General features: G+C 36.5%; 1 protein-coding gene across 1 annotated transcript in view; it reads left to right on the forward strand.

Moving 5' to 3' along the window:
• Positions 1-19,395, forward strand: part of LOC123600971 (beta-galactosidase-1-like protein 3) — a 63,512-nt gene that overhangs the window by 27,336 nt on the left and 16,781 nt on the right. The window contains exons 10-18 of the mRNA XM_045483531.1: positions 10,356-10,440; positions 12,283-12,420; positions 13,029-13,109; positions 13,780-13,886; positions 14,741-14,881; positions 15,208-15,279; positions 15,909-15,987; positions 16,420-16,507; positions 16,795-16,906. Coding sequence (XP_045339487.1) covers positions 10,356-10,440; positions 12,283-12,420; positions 13,029-13,109; positions 13,780-13,886; positions 14,741-14,881; positions 15,208-15,279; positions 15,909-15,987; positions 16,420-16,507; positions 16,795-16,906 — 903 coding nt within the window. The remainder of the gene's footprint in view (positions 1-10,355; positions 10,441-12,282; positions 12,421-13,028; positions 13,110-13,779; positions 13,887-14,740; positions 14,882-15,207; positions 15,280-15,908; positions 15,988-16,419; positions 16,508-16,794; positions 16,907-19,395) is intronic.

Below are 19,395 nucleotides of genomic sequence, written 5' to 3' on the forward strand. Positions count from 1 at the left end.
ATAATATTATATTAGTTTCATGTATATAACATAATGATTTGATATTTTTATATATTGTGAAAAAAATCACTATAATAAGTCTAGTTAACATGCGATACCACACTTAGTAACAATTTTTTTTCTTGTGATGAGAACTTTTAAGATCTGTCAGCAATGTTCATATATGAATACAGTATTATCAATTATAGTCACCATGCTGTGTGTTACATCCCCATGACTCATTTGTCTTGTAACTAGAAGTTTATACTTTTTGACCTCCTTTACCTATTTCACCCAACCCCCCAACTACATCCCCCCCCCCACAATCTGGCAACCAGCAGTATGTTCTCTGTATCTCTGAGCTTTGTTTTTTGTTGTTGGTTTTTAAGTTTTTTTAAAAAATATTCTACATATAAGTGAGATCATGTGGTGTTTGTCTTTCTCTATTTGACTTACTTCACTTTGTGCAATGCGCTCAGGTCCATCCATATTGTCACAAATGGCGAGATTTCATTTTTCTTTATGGCTAAAATATTTAAATTCTCTTATATATAGCACATCTTCTTTATCCATTCATCCATCAATGGACCCCTAGGTTGTTTTCATACATTGGCTGTTGCATAATGCTGCAATAAACATGGGGGTGTGTATATCTTTTTGAGTTAGTGTTTTAATTTTTTTATGATAAATACCCAGATGTGGAATTGCTAGATCATATGGTATTTCTATCATTAATGTTTTGAGGAACCTCTGCATTGTTTTCTATAGTGGTTCCACAGATATTACATTTCCATCAACACTGTGTTCCCTTGTCTCTACATAATCACCAACACTTATTTCTTGTTTTTCTGACAGGTGCAAGATGATATCTCATTGTGGTTCTGATTCACATTTCCCTGGATGATTAGTGATGTTGAGCATCTTTTCATGTATTTGTTCCCTATCTATATTTCTTCTCTGGAAAAATGTCTATTCAGAACTTCTGCCCAGTTTTTAATCAGCTATTTGGGTTTTTTTTTTTTTTTTTTGCTATTGAGTTGTATGAGTTCTTTAGGTATTTTGGATATTAAATGGTTATCAGATAGATGATTTGCAAGTATTTTATCCCATTAATAGGTTGCCTTTTCATTTTGTTAATGGTTTCCTTTGCTGAACAGAAGCTGTTTAGTTTGATGTGATCCCACTTGTTTATTTTTGTGTTTGTTGCCTTTGCTTTTGATGTCAGATCCAAAAATCATTGCCAAGACCAATGTCAAGGAGCTTACTGCCTATGTTTTCTTTTAGGAATTCCATGGTTTTGGGTCTTACATTCAAGTATTTAATTTATTTTGAGTTAGCCTTTGTGTAAGTTATAAGATAGGGGTCCAGTTTCATTCTTCTACATGTGGGTGTCCTGTTTTCCTAACACCATTTATCAAAGGGACTATTCTTTCCCTGTTTTGTATTCTTGGCTCCTTTGTTATAAACTAATTGACCATATATGCATGGATTTATTTCTGGGCTCTCAATTCTACATTGTTTGATTTGTGGTTGTTAAACCTTCTTGCATTGTAGGGATAAATCCCAGTTGATCATGGTGAGTGATTCTTTTAATGTATTGTTATACTCAGTTTGCTAATATTTTGTTGAAGATTTTTGGATATACGTTCTTCAAGTATATTGGCTTACTATTTTCTATTCTCGAAGTATGCTTGGTTTTGATATCAGGGTAATGTTGGCCTTGGAAAATGTTTTTAAAAATATTCCCTCCTTATATTTTTTGGAAGAGTTTGAAAAGGATTTGCATTAGTTATTCTTTAAATGTTTGGAAGTATTCACCAGTTAATCCATCTGGTTCTGGACTTGTTTATTGGGATGTATTAGATTCTCTATATCTTCATCATTCAGCCTTGGCAGGTTGTATGTTTCTAGACACTTATGTATTTCATCTTGGTTGTCCAATTTTTTAGCATATAATTGTTCATTGCAGTCTCTTGTTTTCCTTGTATATTTGTGCTATCAATTGTATGTCCTCTTTCATTTCTGATTTTATTTATATGAGTCCTCTATCTTCTTGGTAAGTTTAGCCAAAGGTTTTTCTATTTTGTCAATCTTGAAAAAGAAAACAGCTCTTAGTTTCATTGATCTTTTTATTGTGTTTTTAGTCTCTCATTTATTTCTACTCTGATCTTTAATATTTTCTTTCTTCTTTTTAAAAACGTTTAAAATATTTTTATCTTATTTTTGAGAGAGACAGAGAGAGAGACAGAGAGAGAGAGAGAGAGAAGAGAATCAAATCTGAAGCAGGCTTCAGGCTCTGAGCTGTCAGTGCAGAGCCCGATGAGAGGCACAAACTCACAAACTGTGAGATCATGATCTGAGCTAAAGTCGGGCGCTTAACCGACTGAGCCACCCAGGCGCCCCAATATTGCCTTTCTTCTATTAACTTTGGGTTAATTTGTTCTTTTTTTAATTCCTTGAGATATAATGTTAGGTTGTTGATTTGAGATCTTTCTTGGTTTTTAATGTAGGAATTTATCACACAAACTTACCTTTTAGAACTGCTTTTGATGCATCCCTTAAGTTTTGGTATGTAGTTCCATTTTCATTTGTCTCCAGATTTCTTGATTTCTCTTTTGGCCCATTGTTTGTTCAGTAGCATGTTTAATCTCTATATATTTTTGAATTTTCTAATTTTCTTCTTGTAACTAATTTCTCATTTTATACTATTGTGGCTGGAAAAGAGCTTCATGTGATTTCAGTCTTCTTATATTTATTAAGACTTATTTTATGGCCTGACAAGTGATCTATCCTGAAGAATGTTCTATGTGCACTTAAAAAGAATGTGTGTTCTATTGCTTTTGGATGGAATGTTTTCTTTATGTCTGTTAAGTCTGTCTGGTCTAATGCGTCTTCAAGGTCGATGTTTCTTTACTGATTTTCTGTCTGGATTATCTATCCATTGATGAAAGTGGGGTATTAAACCCTCTACTATTATTGTATTGCAATCTATTTATCCTTTTAGATATGTTAATATTTGCTTTATTTTTTAGGTGCTACTAAAAAGGGGCATAAATATTTACAAATACTATATCCTCATTTTGAATTGACCTCTTTATATTGACCCCTTATATAATGACCTTTTTTGTCTCTTATTACAGTGTTTGTCTTAAAGTCTATTTTGTGTGATGTGAGTATAACTATTCCAGATTTCTTTTGATTTCTATTTGCATGGAATATCTTTTCCATCCCTTGCTTTCATTCTGTGTATGTCCTGAAATGTGGAGTAAGTCTTTTGTAGGCATCATATAGATGGGTCTAAATTTTTTATCCATTTTTCTATTCTATGATTTTTGATTGGAGAATTTAATCAATTTACTTTAAAAGCAATTATTGATAGTTATGCACTTATTGCCATTTTTTTCATTGTTTTTGGCTGTTTTATAATTCCTTTGTTTCTTTCTTCTTTTCTTGTTCCCTTCTTTTGTGATTTGATTATTTTCTCTAATGTTATGCTCAGATTCCTTTCTCTTTATCTTTCATGTGCTCACCATAGGTTTTTGCTTTTTGATTACCACAAGGCTTACATAGAACAACTTATATTTATAACAGTCTTTTAAGTTGGTAACAACTTAAGTTTGAACGCATCCTAAAACTACATTTTTTATTACTCTCCCCTACGTTTTGTGTTTTTGATGTCAGACTCTTTCTTTTTATCTTGTGTAGCACTACTTTTTATCTTAAGGTAAGTTTCAATTGTTATTGATATTGCCATACCAGGTTTCTTTGTTTAATATATAGTGTATCATTTTTGTGTTGTCATTTTACTTTTAATTTTGCTATAACTTTTTATTTTTTTTTCAACGTTTATTTATTTTTGGGACAGAGAGAGACAGAGCATGAACGGGGGAGGGGCAGAGAGAGAGGGAGACACAGAATCGGAAACAGGCTCCAGGCTCTGAGCCATCAGCCCAGAGCCCGATGCGGGGTTCGAACTCACGGACCGCGAGATCGTGACCTGGCTGAAGTCGGATGCTTAACCGACTGCGCCACCCAGGCGCCCCTGCTATAACTTTTTAAAACATGTCTCCTGTAAGCAGAGATTACTTGAATATTTTTATCTCAGTCTGACACAATTAATATTTTATTTGGAGCTCTTAATCATTTATGTTTAATATAATTATTGATATATATTGAGTTTTCATTTACCATCTTACTTTGTGACTTGTTTTTGTCCTTTTTCATCTTTTTCATTAAAATCTTGGCTTTTAAAAATAGATTTGACTATTTTTGAAAATCATATTCCTGTTTTTCCCTGTACCAAAATGGGAATTATCAGCTATAATTTTATGTTTTAAAAGCTATTCTTTTTTTTTTTTTTTAATTTTTTTTTCAACGTTTATTTTTGGGACAGAGAGAGACAGAGCGTGAACGGGGGAGGGGCAGCGAGAGAGGGAGACACAGAATCAGAAACAGGCTCCAGGCTCTGAGCCATCAGCCCAGAGCCCGACCCGGGGCTCGAACTCACGGACCCCGAGATCATGACCTGGCTGAAGTCGGAGGTTTAACTGACTGCGCCACCCAGGCGCCCCTAAAAGCTATTCTTGAAAATTTAACATAAGTATGTAACCTGCCACAATCTAAAATTAAGCAACATCTTTGTTCTCTACCTAGAATGTAAAAGTGTCTTAGGACACTTTGACTGAGTTTACTTCCTCAGACAGACATTCTATTTTTATTTTATTTAATTTTTTGTTTTTATTTATTTTGAGATAGAGAGAGAGATAGAGAGCATAAGCAGGAGAGGGGCAGAGAGAAAGTGAGAGAGAGAGAGAATGCCAAGCAGGCTCTGCACTGTCAGTGCAGAACCCGACACAGTGCTTAAACTCACAAACCATGAGATCATGACCTGAGCCAAAGTCAGATGTTAAACCAACTAAGCTACTCAGGTTACCCCACATGTTATGTTTTAATCTTGTATTTGACTTATATTTTTTGATAACTAAAAAGTATTATTATATATTTTGTATGCAATCAATATTCATTTGTATCATATTTTGCTATTTATTTTTTATATCCCAGATATTCTATTTAGGTTACTTTTTTTCTGTTTGAAGTATATCCTTTACAAATTTCTTTAGTGATATCTGCCCATGGCAAACTGTTGTTTTTGTTTTTGTTTCGTTTTGTTTTGTTTTTTTAGCACCTCAGACTTTCATTGACTCTACAATTCTCATTTGGTAGTTGCTTTCTTTCAGGACATAGTCTGCTACGTTTATGGTTGCATTTGAGAAGTCCTCCGTCAGGCTTAATCCTCTGAAGGTAATCTTTCCTCTGTTGTCTGCTATTAAGATTTTTTTTTTTGTCTTTGGTATTTTTTCACTTAAACTTACTTTATGGACTGAATATATTTATTTATTATTTTTCCAGTTTGGAACTTCTTGGACATATATATTCTCCACTAGTATCGCTTTAATATTGCTCCTGCCTTGTTGTCTCACTCTGTTCATTCTGGGATTCCAACTACAATTATGTTAGACCTTCTCATGTGTTCTCTGTATATATATTAGTTTGTGTATTTTTTCTTCTTATGTTGCCTGTGGATACTTTCTTCTGATCTATCTTCACATTCTAACGTGTACTGATTCTCTTTTCAGCTGTATCTAAGATAATCTGTACTTTGTTTAAGTTTATTTATTTTGAGAGGGGGGAAGGGCCAGAGAGAGAGAGAGAGAGAGAGAGAGAGAGAGAGAGAAACCCAAGCAGGATCCCCACTGTCAGGCGGCTTGATCTCAGGAACCATGATATCAGGACCTGAGCAGAAATCAAGAGTTGGTGGGTTGCTTAACTAAGTCACCCAGGCACCCGAAGATCATCTGTTTTATCCAACATCATTTTGTCCTCAGTGAGAAGGTGAGTCCAAATAACATAGATCATCATTACTGGAGATTGAAAGTCTTCTGTTATATCTTTTAGTATGTTTCTTAGTTTATTATTTGGTTTATTCAGTTCAGGGACACAAGTTGTGTATAGTGCAAAATTCTTCTGTCTTCCACATGTCTCTCATCCATTTCTCTAGAATCCTTTCTACTTTATGTTCATTTCCATTTACTTTTTTTTTTTACTTTTCACTACTTTTATTTTCTTTTTAGCTGCTTTCGGCTTTGACTTAATATTTTTTATTTTACCTATATATATATTTTTTACTCTACCAGATTATATTTTATTTATTTAAATTTATTTATTATTTATTTAAATTTATTTATTGAAAGTTAAATTTATTAAATTTAAATTTATTTATTACATTTATTTATTTAAGCGTAAATTCAAATTAGTTAACATAAAGTGTAGTCCAGGCTTCAGGAGTAGAAACCAGCGATTCACCTCTTACACATGACACCCATGCTCATCCCAAAAAGTGCCCTCCCTGATGCCCATCACCCACTTAACACATATCCCTGCCCACCTCCCCTCCAGCAGCCCTCAGTTTCTTCTCTACATTTAAGAGTCTTTTCTGGTTCGCTTCCCTATCTGTTTTATCTTATTTTTCCTTCCCTTCCTCTATGTTCATCTGTTGTGTTTCTCAAATTCCACATATGAGTGAAATCATATGATATCAATCTTTTCCAGACTAACTTATTTTGCTTAGCATAATACCTTCTAGTTCCATTCACATTGTTGCAAATTAAAATATTTCATTCTTTTTCATCAGAGTAGTATTATATATATACATATATATATACATATATATGTGTATATATAATTCTATATATAGAATAGCAGTATAGTAGTATTATAGTAGTATTCTATATATATAATATATATGTATATATATTATATATATATGGAAATACAGAAATATATGTATTATATATATATATATAGTATTGTATATGGTATTATATATAGTATTATATATATATGTATATTATCCATTCATCAATTGATGGATATTTGGGGCTCTTTCCATAGTTTGGCTATTGTTGATAGCATAGCTATAAGCACTGGTGTGCATGTGCCCCTTCAAATCAGCATTTTTGTACCATTTGACTAAATACCTAGTAGTGCAATTGCTGGGTTGTAGGACAATTATTTTTAATTTTTTGAGGAACCTCTATACTGTTTTCCAGAGTGGCTGCACCACTTTGCATTCCCACCAACAATGCAAAAGTGTTCCCCTTTCTCTGCATCCTTGCCAACATCTGTTGTTTCCCGAGTTCCCGACTTGTTCATTTTAGCCATTCTGACAGGTGTGATGTGGTATCTCATTGCGGTTTTTGTATTTTTCTGATGATGAGTGATGTTGAGCATCTTTTCATGTGTCTGTTAGCCATCTGGATGTCTTTGGAAAAGTCTGTATTCATGTCTTCTACCCATTTCTTCACTGGATTATTTGTTTTTTTGGGTGTTGAGTTTGGTAAGTTTTTTATAGATTTTGGATACTAACCCTTTATTCGATATGTTATGTGCAAATATCTTCTCCCATTTTGTTGGTTGCCTTTTAGTTTTGTTGATTGTTTCCTTCACTGTGCAGAAGCTTTTTAGTTTGATGAAGTCCAAATAGTTCATTTTTGCTTTTATTTCCTTTGTCTTCTGATACATATCAAGTAAGAAGTTGCTGTGACCAAGGTCAAAGAAGTTGCTGCTTGTCTTCTGTAGGATTTTGATATTTTCCTGTCTCACGTTCAGGCCTTTAATTCATTTTGAAATATTTTGTGTATGGTATAAGAAAGTGGCCCAGATTCATTCTGCATTTCGCTGTCCTTTTTTCCTAGAACCATTTGCTGAAAATACTGTCTTTATTCCATTGTATACTCCTTCCTGCTTTGTAAAATATTAGTTGACCATATATTTGTGGGTCCATTTCTGGGTTCTCTATTCTATTCCATTGATCTATGTGTCTCTTTTTGTGCCAGTACCATACTGTCTTAATGATTACAGCTTTGTAATACAGTTTAAAGTCTGGAATTGTGATGCCTCCAGCTTTGGTTTTCTTTTTGTTTTTCTTTTTCTTTTTCTTTTATTTTACAAATTTTTAAACTTTTATTTATTAACATTATTACATTATGGTGTTTATTTAACTACCCAGGTGTCTCTGGTTTTCTTTTTCAACATTACTTTGGCTATTCAGGGGTCTTTTGTGGTTCCATACAAATTTTAGGATTGTTTGTTCTAGGTCTGTGAAGAATGCTGGTGTTATTTTGATACGGATTGCATTGAATGTGTAGATTGTTTTGGGTAGTATCAACATCTTAGCAATATTTTTTCTTCTAATCCATGAGCATGGAATGTTTGCCCATTTCTTTGAGTCTTCTTCAGTTTCTTCCATAAACTTTCTATAGTTTTCAGCATACAGATCTTTTACCTTTTTGGTTAGGTTTATTCCTAGGTATTTTATGGGTTTTGGTGCAATTGTAAATGGGATTGATTCCTTGATATCTTTTGCTGCTGCTTCATTAGTGGTGTATAGAAATGCAGGCAATTTCTGTGCATTGGTTTTATATCTTGCAACTTTGCTGAATTCATGTGTCATCTCTAGCAATTTTTTGGTGAAATCTTTCAGGTATTCCATATAGAGTATCATGTCATCTGTGAAGAGTTTTACTTCTTCCTTGCTGATTTGGATGCCTTTTTTCTTTTTGTTGTCTGATTGCTGAGGCTAGGACTTCCAATACTATGTCGAACAACAGTGGTGAAAGTAGACATCCCTGTTGTGTTTCTGACCTTAGGGGGAAAGCTCTCAGTTTTTCCCCATTGAGTATGATATTAGCTGTGGGCCTCTCATATATGGCTTTTATGATGTTAAGCTATGTTCCTTCTATCCCTACTTTCTTGAGGGTTTTTATCAAGAAAGATGCTATATTTTGTCAAATGCTTTTTCTGCATCTATTTAAAGGCACCAGGTTAATATTTTAGCTTCTTATGTTTTCTTATTCTGTCTTCCTTGAGCACTTTTAGTTGTGTTTAATGCCTGAGTTTATAGAGGTAACTGTTTCATTGAGTTTCTTAACTTCACAGCAATATTTTTGGGCCACAATTTTGACTGTCCCATGGCAAGTGTTTGATGTTTATCCTTTGTAATTTCTTTCCTTTTTTTTCTCCCTGTTTTTATGGTAATTAAAAAACGTATTCTGTTCTTATTCCTTTTTTATTATTACTCTTTAGTTAAGATCAGTTTTTATTGGTTCAAAAACTTAAGTGACGTTCTATGAGATAGAGTACATGACTGTATCTCAGGCTAACAATCTTAATGACACATTGTTTTATGTAGGGATGAATTCTTTTCTTTACCTACCTCCTTTTTCCCATTTTTGGCTGACCAAGGGAAGCAGTTGAAATCTGCTCTCAGATGCCTCACAAGCAGACTTCTTTCCACTAATAGTTTTTATCTGTGATTCTGCGATAATTGCTTTCTTTCAAGCTTCTCATACATTTTGTTATGCAAAGTGTACTCCTTTTGCCAGCTCATGTGCCCCATTTTGTAATTAAAAATAAAAAACTTTTGATATTTCACTATAGGATATGCTTTATATTTGGGAGAAATTTGTGCTGGCACCCTTTCCTAAAATCATCAACAAAAAGCACCTTCTTTCTTCATTTGTTTAATACGTGATAGAACTTCAGTACTTTGGCACGCGTTCTTTTTAATTTATATTTTGAAGTTTCAGATGTCTGCTAGGTTCATGGAAGATGTTGTTTGTGTTTCCATTTCTCATTCTTCATTTTGGTTTTGAGGATATCCAAGAGGAGAATATCAAATGCACCAATAGCACAGTACCACTTTAATACCAGAAATCAGTCTTCCCTCTTTAATACAAATGGCATTTGTGTAGTAAAAGTTTCCAATGAAAAAGTAATTAAACTACCAAAAAGGAAGAAAATGGAAGCCAGGTAATATGGATTTAATTCAGGAAACAGAATATAATATAAAAGTTCTTATTAATATTCATAAATATACGGATAATATTATTTATACATGAGACAAGAGTAAGATATTAAGAAAAAGGGATACTCAGAGAATCAAAGAAACCTTTGAAATAATTTTATCATTTATTGTGTTGACCATTTGAGGGGCATTTTCAATCTAGAGATACATATCCTTCAGTTAAAGGAAGTTTTCATGTTAGTTATTTGTAATTTCCTTTCCTCTGTGTTCTTTGTCCTCTTTTCATAACTTTTATTAGTAAGGTGTTGGGCATCCTAAATTGATCTTATAAGATATTTAAGTTGTCTCATATTTTATATCCTGTTGACTTTTACTATTTATAGGAAATTTCCTCAATTTTACCTCCAACTCATTTTTAACTTTTTATTTAAAGTTTTTATCTTGTATTCAATTTTTCTGATATTCTTTTTACATCTTCTCAAGCTTGGTATTTGCTTTTGTTTGTTTTTAGAGGAATAAACCCATTATGGTCATGGAATTCTGGGTTGGCTGGTTTGACACATGGGGAGGTAAACATATGATTAAAAATGCTGAAGGTAAGTATTTTGCAGTGTTTGACCCCAAGTAGAGGTGGCCCTGAGTCATGGATCATTCACACATTTCTTTGCTAATTAATTAGCTCATTCAACCACAAATATTATTCAATACCTATTAGGTACAGGAATTTGGGTAGGCTTGAGGGTGCATTGATGAACAAAAATGACCTGGTTCCTACCTTTAGGGTAGAGATGAAAGATAATTAAGAGTTTAGTATAATTGACAGTTAAGAGATGATCAAGAGTTCCATATATGAAAAGTGCTTTGAAGCAAACAAACAGGTGCAGTGATAGGAAAGACAGGGACAAAAAAAAAAAAAAAAAAAAAAAAAAAAGTTAGAGTGGGAGAGAGCCAAAGCATAAGAGACTGTTAAAAACTTAGAACAAACTGAGGGTTGATGGGGGTGGGAGGGAGGGGAGGGTGGGTGATGGGTATTGAGGAGGGCACCTTTTGGGATGAGCACTGGGTGTTGTATGGAAACCAATTTGACAATAAATTTCATATATTAAAAAAAAAGTTGTTCCTTTGCTAATAAACATATATTAAAATGGTAAAAAAAAAAAAAAAAAAGAAAAGAAAAGACAGGGACAGGCCTGCAGACGTAAGGCGAGGTGGTCATGGAAAGGGTCTTGGAAAGATAACATCTCTGAAGAAGGGGATGCATTTGCTAAAAGTCTTAATCGTCTCTGGTAAATGCACAGGCCATTGCCATGGTGTTGTCAAATACATGGTAGTAATTATCAGAAGATAATATGTGATGATAGTTGAAAGCATGGATCCTGGAGCCAAAGAGATAAGGATTTCAGTCTTAACTCTGCTAGTCTGCATAACTAGCTGCGTGACCCAAGGCAGCTTTCCTTGTCTGCTAAGTCTCAGTGCCCTCACCTGAAACAGGAATTATCAAGTAACCTACCTCATAGGCTTGTTGTGAGGATTTAATTAGATAAACCACTCAGAACAGTGCCTGGCAGATGTTGTTGACTTAATAAAAGTATTTTGCTACTAAAGATATTTTGCTGTTGATATGAAAACAAGCTCACTTGTACCAGAAGTAAAGCAAACCAACAAAAAAATACCAGGTAACTGAGGAAAGCCCACTTGGACCGAAACAAACCAAAACAAAACAAAAAAACCCACCACCACCACCAAAGTTTTCTGATCACTTTCATGTCAGGCACTATGCCATGTTTCTTATGTATATTCTGTCATCAATACTATGAGGTAGTAGGAATTAGGACCTTCATTTAGGAGATAAAGAAGGAGGCTCTGAGAGAAAAATAGGCTGTCCAATTCATGCAAATATTAAAAAGCACAGCCAGGATTGAATTCCACATGTTCCCCATGATGGCCAGTAGAAAGATGATCATACCTTTTAAATCATGGTGACAAAATAAGAGTTTCTGTGGCTAACTATTGGGAATAGCCACTTGTGGACTATTGCAGTGGTTTTAAATGAGTGTCTCAAGAGATAGTAATCCTGGAATGGAGTAATGAGGTTATATTAATTTGTACAATTTCAAAAAATTTAATGAACATTAGATACTTAAGTGACATAAAGGTTCTTGGGCCATTATTAAATATATATAACATACAGCCAAATTATGTACATACTCTGAGAAAAATAATTTTTTAAAAGTCTTTTGGTATTGATAAGACTTGGTTTCCTGGAATAGTTGTGGTCAATTCCACCTATTTTCTGGTTAGAATCTTAGCGGAGGTTGGAGAACAAAATAATTAAGTTGATTATGTGGGGGGGGGGGGGTTGAGAATGATAAGATTTTATCAGAGACTTCTGTCTTAATTTTTAATTTTCTCTGTGTTTTTATCTTCCTCCTTTACAGATGTTGAGGATACCGTGTCCAAATTTATCACATCTGAAATCTCCTTCAATGTATATATGTTCCATGGTGGAACCAACTTCGGTTTCATGAATGGGGCCACATATTTTGGGAAACACAGAGGTGTTGTCACTAGTTATGGCAAGTGTTCACTGGTATGGTCACCTCTTGGCATAGTGGTACTGGAGCTCTACAAAGGAGGTTCCAAAAGCATGCCCTGAGCATCAATGAATTCTTGACCTATAATTTATGCTGAGCATTCAGGATTTTCCTGTCTAATTTCCTTTCTTTTGTGATGTTCATAATGCCCCAAGCAGGCTGTAATTGAATAGATGCGGTGCCTCAGACCTAGAGCCCTGCTTCACTCATCATATATACTGATCCTTTGATTTGAACCTTCTAAGACACACAGAATACGAATAGTGACTGCTGTGTGGGCACTGATAGACACACCAAGGCAATCCAGATTTAGGGAAGAAGGGAGTGTCCATTAGAAAGTAAAACAGAAAGATGAGTCCAGTGTCTTGGCAGCCTCAGATCCTCAGGAAGTGTTGTGTGGAATGCTCCAAAAGTGGCATTACTTGCACCCTCCCACCCTGCCCCAGCCTGGGATGGACTGGTCCAGGGGGTGGGGAAGATGTATCTTCTGTCTCCCTCTGGGAGTCCTGACCTGTCTCATGACAGAAGTGCTGAAACAGGGTCTATTATGGAGGGCTTCCTGCCAATGACAATATCCTGGTGTCTTGCAGACTATGATGCTGTGCTGACAGAGGCTGGGGATTACACAGAAAAATATTTCAAGCTTCGAAAACTCTTTGGATCTGTTGTAGGTACTCAGCAACAGTTTTAACTTGAGGGAGGTTCTCCTGATGAAGTGGAAGGGTAAGGCAAGGGAAGGTTCCCTCATGGGCAGAAACTTGGAGACTTAAGACCTATGGCAAACTTAAGTTCAAATCCCAGTTTTCCCACTTAAAAGATAAGTGGCTTTGCATGAGTATTTTAAGCCCATAAACCTGTTTCCTCATTGAAACATAAAGACAATGATATTTGACTCCTATAATGACTGTGAAAATTAAGTTACTATTTGTAGAGCTCTTAATATGATGACATAGTACCCTCACATACAATAGCAAAAGCTATCTTACTTCATTTTACTTGTTTAAATAAAATCAATCATCTACTATGTTCTAGAAACTAAGTGAGCACTGGCATTGCCAGAAGGCATAAGGTACAGTTCTTGTTCCCTGAGAGCCCTTAGTCTATATGATCAACATTACCCTGTAGAGGTGTGTGTCTATCAGCTATCTGTGCATACAAAATAGTTCCAACTGTTATTTACAGTTTCTCATCACTCTTGGAGAAGTATCGCATATGCTAGGATAGGACCCATTTCTCTTGTTGGCTCTGGGGTACAAGAGTTCTTGGGTAAGGCTGAGGAAGTTTGGAGAAGGCAGTAGTTATTTCAGGCACTTCTTGCCCCATGACTCATTTTCATTTCAGCAGTGCATCTGCCCCCTTTACCCAAGCTCTCTCCCAAGGCTGAGTATCCCGCTGTGAAACCATCCCTTTATTTGCCACTGTGGGATGTTCTACAGTACTTAAATAAGGTGAGTACTGCCTGGCACTAGAATGGAGGGGTGACCATTGGGGGCATGGGGACAAGGCCTTAGGCCACAGAGTAGAGAATCCTTTAAGAACTTTTTATTGGGAAGGGTGAAAATAAATCCTTTGGATGCCCATATTTAGAATTATGGGGTAAGAACCACAAACTTTCTGGGTAGACTGTGAAGAGGCTTCAACCTGAAGAATGAATGAGGGTGGGGGAGAGGCAAGATATTGGAGGATCCTCTTTGCCAGCTCAGATGAACCCATCTGATAGATGCTCTTGTGTGGGACTACATGATCCCATGGGAAAGACTAAGAGCCAGTAACCCATGACACCGAGTTTGACTCTACAATCAAATAGGCCAAATCACTGAACTTTTATGGGTTCATACTCTCCCTTTAAAATTATATTACTTGGACTATTTTGAAGAAAAGGTTAAAATTATTTGAAAATTTTTAACTCTTGAATTCATATTAGTTTCACCTCTGCTATCACTGTTTTAGATAAAAAGTCATGATCGGCACATTGTAGATGCTAACTAAATGTTTGCTTTAGTGCATAATTCTTTACTTAACTTAGTTTATGTTGAAATACAACTTATTCACTCCATTAATTGCATGATTGCAGTAATTTTTCCCTCTACCATGCTCCCACCATCCCTTGAGTTTTTCAGACAGTGAAGACGTGGAGATGATGCAAAAGAGCATTATCACATTGCATTGGTTTTAGTATTTCTCATCCAAATATCTGTTGGGGACAATTAAGAGGTACAACAAAAAATGACAAGAGCCTGTGGAAGAAGGATCCCAACTTCTCATCATCCTGGTTCCTGTTTCTGCAATGTTTCTCTCACAGCCTGTTATATCTCATACACCAGTCAACATGGAAAGCCTCCCTATAAACAATGGGAATGGCCAGTCCTATGGATTAGTGCTTTATGAGACTTTTATCTGCTGTGGAGGTTCTCTCCATGCTAATGTTCAAGATACAGCACAGGTAGGGGTCAGCAGGCTGTCTATGGAGGTAAGCAGAACATTTAGCCTGACTTATTGGGAAGGATTGTCAATGGTCACTTTACTGTTAGATAATATTTTCAAGCACCTACTATCTATGAGGCATTGGGAATATAAAGTCAAACCAAAGAAAGTTGCTTTCTGCTTTATCACAAATTAAGTGTATGAAAGCCTCCTGGTCAGCTTCTATCCATCTGTGATCACCAAGGCCAGTCCCTTACTTCATAATGATCTGTTCCCTAAATGAGAGCCTCTCTTTTCCTTTCTTCAGGTACACCTACCAGTCTGATGCTGGCTCTTCTTTTGCAGGTGTTTTTGAATGAGAAAAATATAGGACTTCTGGGTGATGGTATTAAGAAGTTGAACATTCCTAAAATCAGGGTATGATTCAAGAGTCTGGGTGCTTCCTTAGACCTCTGACTCAAAGGTAGTCATAGCCTGGTCCTGAGATAGACTACCTCCTTCTTATGCCACTGCCCTTAGGTATTGTTCCTCATTTGGGTTTCCAGCAGCAAGTATTTAGGGCTATAAGCATAAATGCATCTCCTAGGTCCAAGTTTAGCAGAGCTGCAGCATACACGCTTCAGTGTGAATGGAACTTCCCCATTAGGCCCCGAGTCAGTCATCTGCCCCTGGTTAGGTCTCTGATCAAAGACACACAGTTGAGTCAAGGCAAATTCTTTCCCAAGGCAAGTCAGCAGGGAAAACGGAAGATTGAGTTTGGAACAAGAACACAAAGAGTCCTCATGAGAGAGGAGGATTGTTGGGCTCTAGAGTAGAGCCCATTTTCTCCCATTTACTTGTACTTCATCTGGGACTCAGAGAATAGAATGGGTTCTAGAGTAAAAACTCTACGTAGCCATGTAGTCTCTGTGAACTGGTCTATCCTAAGCAGGAATGTCAACAACTACTTCTCCTCCTCCTTCTCCTCTTCCTCTTTCTCCTCCTCCTTTTCCCTCCGCCTCCTCACCCTCTGCTTTCTCTCTCCCTGTCCCTCTGCTTCTTCTTAGGAATGTCAACTTCTAAGAATCCTGGTGGAGAATCAAGGACGAGTCAATTTTTCATGGAAAATTCAAGATCAGAGGAAAGGTGGGAAACAGGCTGTAATCTCTCCTTATGGTTAATTGGATCCTATATTGAAGCAGTATTGCACTTGGGAGGAAAAAATGAAACCCTTGAGCAGTGGGATACCTAGGTCCCAGAACCAAAGACTAAAATTCCTTCCCTCTCCCTGGTCCTGCCTTCTCCTGGTAGGAAAGCACAGCAGTTAGCTTGGGTCTTGGCCTATTGTGGAGCAAGGCCCAGTCTCCCATTGGGAATTTCAGAGAAAGTTCTGATACTAAGTGGGACGTTTTCTTGGTAATATGGAAACATACAAGAAACTTTCAGTTATAGCAGGCCAGACAAGTGTTTGCCCTCCTGTCTGAGCCACTGTCACAGGCATATACAGTCTGCATTTCTTTTCCAGACACTGAAGAATGTCTAGTCCCTGTCCACATTATTTCCTACCCCCACTTGCAGGATTAACTGGAACTGTCACTATTGATAACATTCCCTTGAACGGTTTTATTATCTACTCTCTGGAGATGACCATGAGCTTCTTTGAAAGGTATGTTCCTACTTATGCCCAAAAAACACTTGGAGGGATCAGGGGGCTTACAGATGTCAAACTCTTCACTTTGTAGATGACGAGCCAAGATTCAGAAAAGTGAAATGATTTACCCCTGATTATAGAGTGCTTTAAGGTCAGGACTAGAACCCCAGAACTAGTCTCCTGACTCCTGATTTAATGCTTCTAATATATCTCCCTGATATCAGAATTCTGGGCTCTGAGTGGGGAAACGTTGGCACTAGAAAGAGGAGGGGGTCTTCTTCAAGTCTCTGCTCTTTCTCTAGGCTCCGCTCTGCCACCTGGAAGCCTGTCCGAAAAAACTATTCAGGCCCTGCCTTCTACCTTGGTACCTTGAAGGCTGGCTCTTCACCCAAGGACACTTTCCTGAGACTACTTGTAAGTGAGCTGACCTAATCTCTTCTGGTGTCCCAACCACCTATTCTTTTCTTTTTTTTTTTTTTTTTTAATTTTTTTTTTCAACGTTTATTTATTTTTGGGACAGAGAGAGACAGAGCATGAACGGGGGAGGGGCAGAGAGAGAGGGAGACACAGAATTGGAAACAGGGTCCAGGCTCTGAGCCATCAGCCCAGAGCCCGACGCGGGGCTCGAACTCACAGACCGCGAGATCGTGACCTGGCTGAAGTCGGACGCTTAACCGACTGCGCCACCCAGGCGCCCCACTCAAAAGAGTTTTGAAGCAAAGCTATAGTGTTCCTGGAAGGAATACCTCCCTATTCTATTTGTTTTTCTCTTTCTCATTTGGAACAAGACTTCTGACATTTCTCAATCTTCCTAATTTATCATTATTAAAAAAATAATAAATCAGAACATAATGGAAAATTCGAAATAATAGGAAGCTTTAGAATGAAAATGATGAAATTTCTCCTTCTAATCTATTCCCTATTCCAATTCCTTTCTACTTCTCAGGACTAAACATTACCCATGTCACTGGACCAAAATGGGCCACTCCTTGGTGAGTTATGGATAGAGACTATACCAAGTGGAGTTGCCTACAAGGAGATCATGAAAAATAATTTCCAAAGCCTGTCCCCTTAAAGATGGGAAAGCAGACTCCTTTTAGTAGGGCTTGGAATGGATATTCGGAAGGGGTTTTAGCATTATCATGAGGTTGAGGTCACTTCTGGCAATTTTTGGCACAGGTGTGGTCCTCAAATATTTCTTTTTCTATTCCAGCAGTACCTTAGTTTCTTTCTAAAGGTAAGATTGACAGCTAGGTAGAAGCTTCTAGGAGTTTAGTTCCTAAAAGGTCATATTTACAGACAGAAACTTCTATAAGAAATTTCCTGAGTTCAGGGGATTAGGCTGGTGATATCAACAGTTTGTGCGATTTCATATATAGCTTTGCCAAAACATATACACAATTATTCCATTAATAGGAAGGGAATCATTCCCTAAATTATATTCTGCAACTTTGGGGGGACAGTAATTTTTACCTAGTATAGCTTTATATATATATATATATATATATATATATATATATATATATATGTATGTATATATACACACATAATGACATAAATGCATGAAATATTATGCACAAAATAAATGAACAGTTCAATAAATTATCACAAAGTGAACACCATGTAATTTATTTGAAATAAAAAAATAAAATATTGTCAGCACCCCTCCCAATCACTGCCTCTCCTCTCTAACTATTATCGTGACTTCTAACACTCCAATTCAGTGCTTCTTCTTTAGACTTCATGTAAGTTGAACTGCCTTCCCCCCCACCCCCCCACGTGGCTTTTTTTTGTTGCTGAGATTCAGCCATTAAATGATGTTGTTGGGCTTTATTCATTTTCATAGCTGTATAGGATTCCATTTTATAAAATACCATACTTTATTTAATCTTCAACCATCATTCTACTGTTGATAGACATTTATATTATTTCTAGTGTTTGACTACTATATATATATATTTTATTTTTTAATATGAAATTTATTGTCAAATTGGTTCCCATAGAACACCCAGTGCTCCTCCCAACAGGTTCTCTCCTATATGCCCATCACCCATTTTCCCCTCCCACCACACCCCATCAACCTTCAGTTTGTTCTCAGTTTTTAAGGGTCTCTTATGGTTTGACTCCTTCCCCCTCTGTCCTTTTTTCTCCCCCCACTTCTACTCCACCATGGTCTTCTGTTAAGTTTCTCAGGATCCACATAAGAGTGAAAACATCAGGTAACTGTCTTTCTCTGTATGACTTATTTCACTTAGCATAACACTCTCCAGCCCCATCCACATTGCTACAAAAGGCAATATTTCATTCTTTCTCTTTGCCACGTAGTATTCCATTGTGTATATAAACCACAACTTCTTTATCCATTCATCAGTTGATAGACATTTAGGCTCTTTCCATAATTTGGCTATTGTTGAGAGTGCTGCTATAAACATTGGGGTACAAGTGCCCCTATGCATCAGCACTCTTGTATCCCTTGGGAAAATTCCTAGCAGTGCTATTGCTGAGGCAGAGTAGATCTGTTTTTAATTTTTTGAGGAACCTCTACATTGTTTTCCAGAGTGGCTGCACCAGTTTGCATTCCCACCAACAGTGCAAGAGGGTTCCCATTTCTCCGCATCCTCGTCAGCATCTATAGTCTCCTGATTTGTTCATTTTGGCCACCCTGACTGGCATGAGGTGGTAACTGAGTGTGGTTTTGATTTGTATTTCCCTGATGAGGAGCGACGTTGAGCATCTTTTCATGTGCCTGTTGGCCATCTGGATGTCTTCTTTAGAGAAGTGTCTATTCATGTTGTCTGCCCATTTCTTCACTGGATTCTTTGTTTTTTGGGTGTGGAGTTTGGTGAGTTTCTTTATAGATATTGGATACTAGCCCTTTGTCCGATATGTCATTTGCAAATATC

This window comes from Leopardus geoffroyi, chromosome D1 (genome assembly GCF_018350155.1).
Source record: "Leopardus geoffroyi isolate Oge1 chromosome D1, O.geoffroyi_Oge1_pat1.0, whole genome shotgun sequence".
In the NCBI taxonomy this organism is placed as follows: domain Eukaryota; kingdom Metazoa; phylum Chordata; class Mammalia; order Carnivora; family Felidae; genus Leopardus; species Leopardus geoffroyi.